This window comes from Leuciscus leuciscus, assembly GCF_965113295.1.
Source record: "Leuciscus leuciscus genome assembly, chromosome: 16".
In the NCBI taxonomy this organism is placed as follows: Eukaryota; Metazoa; Chordata; class Actinopteri; order Cypriniformes; family Leuciscidae; genus Leuciscus; species Leuciscus leuciscus.
The window spans coordinates 26,432,955-26,439,634 of NC_138740.1; the positions used below are offsets into that span (position 1 = coordinate 26,432,955).

Sequence of the window (6,680 nt, forward strand, 5' to 3'; positions counted from 1 at the left end):
TCAAAATAGCTATCATTTGTAATTTAACCTACTTTAGGCTAATGCATGTTTCAGCTCTCAGCAAACGTTCACTATTTGTATACAAGGTGAAGAAAAGCAAGTTAAAGAAAAAACAAAAAACGGCAACACACACTCTTAAGCGCCCCTATAAGCAAGAATTTAGTTATATTTTGAAGTCACCTGAAAATGAGCTGCAGTTCACCATCAAATCCACACGGGGGCGTGTAAATACATTAATCGAAATACATTAATCGAAATACATTAATGCGCGCGCACAAGGCAATATAAAACTGATCCCGGTAAATCTTTAAATGAAAATTATTAAATGGGCAAAACGCACCAGGATTATAGACACTCAATAAATAAACATTTAAGAGTCTCCCAGCGCTTAGTTTAACAAACAATGAAATATTAGCATAGTTGTGCTTTTAATAATCAAAGATAAAACGCCTAAAGGCTGCAACCAAAACACAACTGTGCAAATAAAAGTAAGCAAACATTCTGAGGTACCAACATTACAGGTTTGGTGTGTATTTCTGAGGGGTACGTTCAAGCAAAGTTTGTTGCTGGTTTACTGGTCTTATGTTTAAGCCCGCAAGATGTTTTACAGGAGTCAAGTCAACAGATGACCAATAACAATGATGATAAATTACTAAATTGGCAGCAGATGATTTGAGAAAATGTTTTGCAAAATACCACTAACCTTTAACGCATTGCTTTGTTAACCAATTAACCTTTTTTACGCTCCATGTAGCAGTAGAGATGCGGTCTAATAAAATAACTAGGCTAGGCTTTAGCCTACCCCTAATAAAATAATATATCGGTCTAAAAATGTAAACCAATATTCTAACTATCAATTTCAAATGACAACTAATATGTGTTCAAATATATTAAATATATTTCACCATTATGTCAAATAGTGCCTAAACCAGGATGTGTTTGCGTTTTGTAGACACATGTCGCACCTGCTCTGCCTGTAATTGGTTGAAAGCTCAGTCAGATTCCACCGCAGAATTATCGGATTGAAAATCAGGGAGGGGAGTTGAAAAAAAAACTCAACGCAACTAACTCAGAGATGCAGTGCTTAAGTTTCTAAACATCACAACGGATTTCCCAGCACTTTTCATCACGAAGTTTGCGAAAACCATTAAAGGACTTTAAACACGTTTTTTTTCAGGATCCACACCATTTCAGGTAAGCTGTTTTCATATTTCTAATACATTTACAATTAAAAACAGTTATTTAAAAGTTTTTTTTCAACCTCAAGTATATTATTAAAATATATGTATATACATATTTATATTTAAATAATTCTTATTTATAATTCAACAATAATTTGGCATATTTAATATAACATATGTTATAAAATTGTCTCAAACCAGAACAAAGTTCGACTGAAACTTTCAAAACATCAACAGCAACACCAAGTATTGTAGCTTATAATAACTGTATACATTTTCACACTTTTTTTTTTTTTTTTTTTTTTAGACACAGAAAGGAAAATGAACTTATTACAAGAGCCTTGAGCATGTTGTTGTTTTTTATTTTTATGAAATGACTTTGTCATCATACAGGGTAGCTATATTTTTTATTTAGATGGATAATTTTACAGTTTTGTTATTTGATTTGTAATAGTTATGTACATGCAATCATACAAATATGAAAATGGAAGTATCACAGTAAACAAATCTCATTTTACAGAATCATGCCACGATCGTTTTTGGTGAAAAGTAAAAAGTCCTACAATGTGCACCGACCCATCGACACGGAGCAAAGTGAACAGACAGTCCCGGACCCAGCACCCAAAACAAGTAAATGCCATTATTATATTTCAGAAATACTTCATTTATACTGAAATGCTCAGTAGGTTTTATTTTATTTTAACCAGACTTTCAAATTCCCCTGTGTGCATCTGACATATGATGTTCATGAGACAAACAATCTATATATAATTCAAATGTTGTTTGTTTTTGGAGGTTTTCTATTCATTCTTCATAATTACAAATCTCTTAATTCTCTTATTTGGGGGAAATAAATGATTCAGTGAGTGGTGAGCGGATGCGCCGAGCACCTGTCAGATTGATGTTTGCTGATGCTTCAGCCTCAGGCTGACTGTTATTTGATTCTAGGGCTGTGTCTCAAAACCTTAGGTGCTTACTTAAGACAGCATTTTGGGCTTCATTTGTGCTCTTTATGTAGGTTTAGCTCAATAGGCTGTATTCCATGAAAGTTTGTAAACTGTCTAGCGGTTAGGGTGGATGTTACGAATATGCAAACTAGGCCTATTCAAACAAGAGAGCAGTACTGTCACTGGATTATAACTGTGTTTTAGGGTTCATTTGGAGAAAATGTAGTGTTAGGAACAATCTCAGATCTGTCAGTCTCACACACACACACACACACACACACACACAACCACACACACACACACACACACACACACAACCACACACACAACCACACAACCACACACACACACACACACACACACACACACACACACACACACACACACACACACACACACACACACACACACACACACACACACACACACACACACACACACACACACACACACACACACACACACACACACACACACACACACACACACACACACACACACTTCTAATACTCTTATTTAAAGTGCCTTTAGAGAGGAGATGCCTAAGTGAAATATTTGGATGGCTGGATGAATAATATAATGCTTTTGCATAATAATCTCATCGCATTAGAAACAAAATATAAAACCAAGTGGCATTTCATTTTAGCTCAAGTTTGAAGCAAAACAAACTGCACGTCATGCATCCAAGCGATCATTATTGCAAAAAAGCCTTGAAAAGTATAGTTAGTTCTGAGATCAAATCTATGATATTTATGTAATATATATATAACATCAGTTACAACTTGGTTTTAATATTTTTTTTCTAATACACTGACATTCAGACATATTTAAGTGTGACCTAAGAGTTTAAAAAAAAATTATGGAAACTATATGTTTTAATATTTTAAGAAATTTCACTTTGATTGCTGTTCCTGCAACCTTGTAACACATGCATTTTACGATCATTGTGATTTCTTAGTCCCAGCGCTGGTCCCTTTGGAACCAAAGGAACGCAATTCCCCAGAGCGGCCCCTGGTAGATTCCCTCACTCGACCTTCCCACAGAGACCCGTATGACTTCATCAAGTGTGAGCGAGAGCCCGACTGTCCAGTACCATCTCTACCTGATCTGTCCGTCACAACCAGACGGCCGTTTTACTTATCTGGTGAGTGTGGCGGTGCACTGGCATACATATCTGTGTGAGTAAGGCACAAAAAAACATATTGTTAAGTATCATGTGACATCTCTAGGGCATATTTAGACACAATAACAATCATCATCTTAATGATTTCACTCTACCTCCAACAGAGCCTCAGTTGGCAGAGTTTCCTTCTTACTACAAGAGCTCTTATGCCTGGGATCATGTTCCCACTACATATGACTTCAGGCAGATGGGCTTCCCTCCATCGCTCCTGCAGCACGCCAGCAGCCTGTACGGAGCTCATCTGAAGCAGAGCTCGGAGACTCCGCAACCACTGGATTGCAGCACACACTACTCACCAACGTCTAACACCTACCACTGCATTACCTGTGATAAGGTAAGATCAGTATTTATTTATTCATTGTTTGTTTGTTATGTATGTATATTTTTATTTTAGTATTTTTTTTATGATTCTTTTAAAAATATATTATTATTTAAAAATATAAACATTTTCAAGAAATTTGATTTTAAATGTTGTTTTTATTATTTTTTATTTCTAAATAAAATAAAATACACATAGCATATCTATATTAAAATTATTGTATATCTATATTTGTAATTATTATACCTAAATAAAAATAAACAAAATTACATTTTGTTTATGAAAATTATAGGCATTATATATATATATATATATATATATATATATATATATAATGCCTATAACTATATATATATATACATATATATATATATATATATATATATAATGCCTATAACTATATATATATACACATATTAGTGCTGTCAAATCGAGGAATAAAGATGTTTTTTGTGTGTATGTCATCATATTTATATATATCACAGTGTGTGTGTGTGGTGGGGGGGTTGTATGTATGTACATGTATGTATGTACAGGTTTTATGTATGTATGTATATACATACATACATACATATATATATATATATATTTTGTATATACATACATACATACATATACATATATATATATACTGTATATATATATATATGTGTGTGTGTATGTATGTATGTATGTATGCATGCATGCATGTATATCACACACACACACATATATATATATATAAATGAATCAATTATAACATTTAAATATTGTCTGTATTTCAAATACATGATATATATTCATTCATTTATAAATAAAAAGAATAAACAAATATTAAAATTAGATTTAAAAAAATTAAGAATAATATATTATAAAAAATATTTTTTAGTGAAAATTATAACTCTCTCTCTCTCTCTATATATATATGTGTGTGTGTGTGTGTGTGTGTGTGTGTGTGTGTATGTATGTATGTATGTATTTTAATATCTCAATTTCATTTGTGGTTTCTGTCCTCTTCTCCAGGTGTTTTCTACCCCTCATGGACTAGAGGTCCACGTCAGACGTTCTCACAGTGGCACACGTCCCTTTGGATGCAGCATCTGCAGAAAAAGCTTTGGCCACGCAGTTAGCTTAGAGCAACACATGAACGTCCACTCTCAGGTAAGAACAAACCATGCTGATCCAGTTAGTCCCATTGGACATCAGCTGGCATTTGGATAATGGCTATGAAATAATGCATTTTTGTTGTTGTTGTTGCATTTAAAGGAAAGAAGTTTCGAGTGCAAGATGTGCGGAAAGACCTTCAAACGCTCCTCAACGCTCTCCACGCACCTGCTGATCCACTCGGACACACGGCCGTACCCCTGCCAGTACTGCGGAAAGAGATTCCACCAGAAATCCGATATGAAGAAACACACCTACATACACACAGGTGAGACGCCATGGTGTGTGAATGCGTGTTTGTTATGTCGTGGTTGAAAAGAGATCTGTGATAAAAAGCAGATGTGGTTTAATGCCCCCCTCAATAACAGTTTTCCAAAAACTCTTCCCATATTATTTGGAAATGCATGTTATCTATACACCCATTCCATGTAAATCATTAAAACTGAATATGCTGAACAGATATATTTACTTCAGATGCTGAAGTTGGCTTGCTTTCTAGGGTGTGTTTCCAAGAGCGGCACAGCTACAGATAAATCAAGAAAAGGAGATTAAACAAATGTTGTCTTGATTTGCATAGCTGGTCTTCCTGCTTTCCTGATGACTCTCGGAAAGTTACCTTTGCATGTAGCAGACAGCCACTCCTGTGTTGAAAAAACAGAACAAATCTGGGTGGCACGCAAATCCATGCTTCAAGCTGTTTTTAAAGCAAAGATTTTTCCAGTGTTTTATACCAATTAAAATGGGTTTTAAATGACATTTTATTAAAAATGGTTCTGTTTGTTTGCAGGTGAGAAACCTCACAAATGCCAGGTGTGTGGCAAGGCCTTCAGCCAGAGCTCCAACCTCATCACACACAGTCGCAAACACACCGGATTCAAGCCGTTCGGCTGCGAGATCTGTTCCAAAGGCTTCCAGAGGAAGGTAGACCTTCGCAGACACCACGAGAGCCAGCACAGCCTTAAATAACGGAGGTTGAACATGGCATGGCGGACAGCGGGGAGGAAATGAAGACCACCAATGGCTGTTGCTTGAAGAAAAAAAAGACTCATGTTAAAGGGATAGTTCACTCAAAAAATTAACTACATTTAAGAACTATAAAAATGACAAAATTACTTAAGCTAAAATCAATTGCTCACCCTCATGTTGTTTCAAACCTGTTTTATTCTGTTGAACACAAAAGAAGATATTTTAAAGAATGTTGGTAATCAGACAGTTGACGGTAGCCATTGACTTCCATGGTAGGGAAAAAATACAGAGGAAGTCAATGGCCGTCTCTTTACCAACATTCTTTAAAATATCTTCTTTTGTAAAGAAAGACACTCATGCAGGTTTGGAACAACATGAGGGCGAGTAAATGATGTCAACATTTTCATGAAGACCTTTCAATTGATTTCAAAATGACTTTCTTTATTTGATCCAATAATCCATCAGAACTGTAATCTAACAAGCAGAGAGTCCATCGAATGATTTAAATGTCCATTTTAAATATTAAATGAAATCCACACGCCGGGTACAGCCACCATGAAGGAGTCCAAACATATGCCTTTCATTTTCTTTTCTTTTGGTATAAAAAGTAGTAAGATTGTATGTTAATGTTTAGGTTGAACTTTTTTTTTGTCATGTTATTTATAGAAACTCTTGTCACAAAAATAGTACTAAATAAATAATGTTGTTTAAAATCAGATGTAAAGTGCTTGATCAATAATTCACAACAGTGGATTTTTAAATCTAGTTGTGAGATGAAGAGAAGGGGGAGGGGGGGTGCACGTACTGTAAATGTGTGAGAAATCAGTCCTGCTACAGTGAAAAATGAGAAGAGTCAGCAAACAAGGCTTTGCTGTGTTTGTCTTCTTGTGTCTCCGCCCTGTCGAGGATCCGGATACACAGTTCCGTTGGCCCTGCCGATG

General features: G+C 35.3%; 1 protein-coding gene across 1 annotated transcript; it reads left to right on the forward strand.

Annotated features, from left to right (window-relative positions):
* The first annotated feature begins 1,041 nt into the window (after window positions 1–1,041).
* gfi1b (growth factor independent 1B transcription repressor) lies at window positions 1,042–6,455 on the forward strand. Its single transcript, XM_082141171.1, has 7 exons — window positions 1,042–1,194; window positions 1,702–1,811; window positions 3,087–3,272; window positions 3,416–3,645; window positions 4,633–4,770; window positions 4,876–5,041; window positions 5,561–6,455. Exons 2-7 carry the CDS (start codon window positions 1,706–1,708, stop codon window positions 5,737–5,739), a joined length of 1,005 nt encoding a protein of 334 aa, XP_081997297.1. The 5' UTR covers window positions 1,042–1,194; window positions 1,702–1,705; the 3' UTR covers window positions 5,740–6,455.
* Window positions 6,456–6,680: the final 225 nt, after the last annotated feature.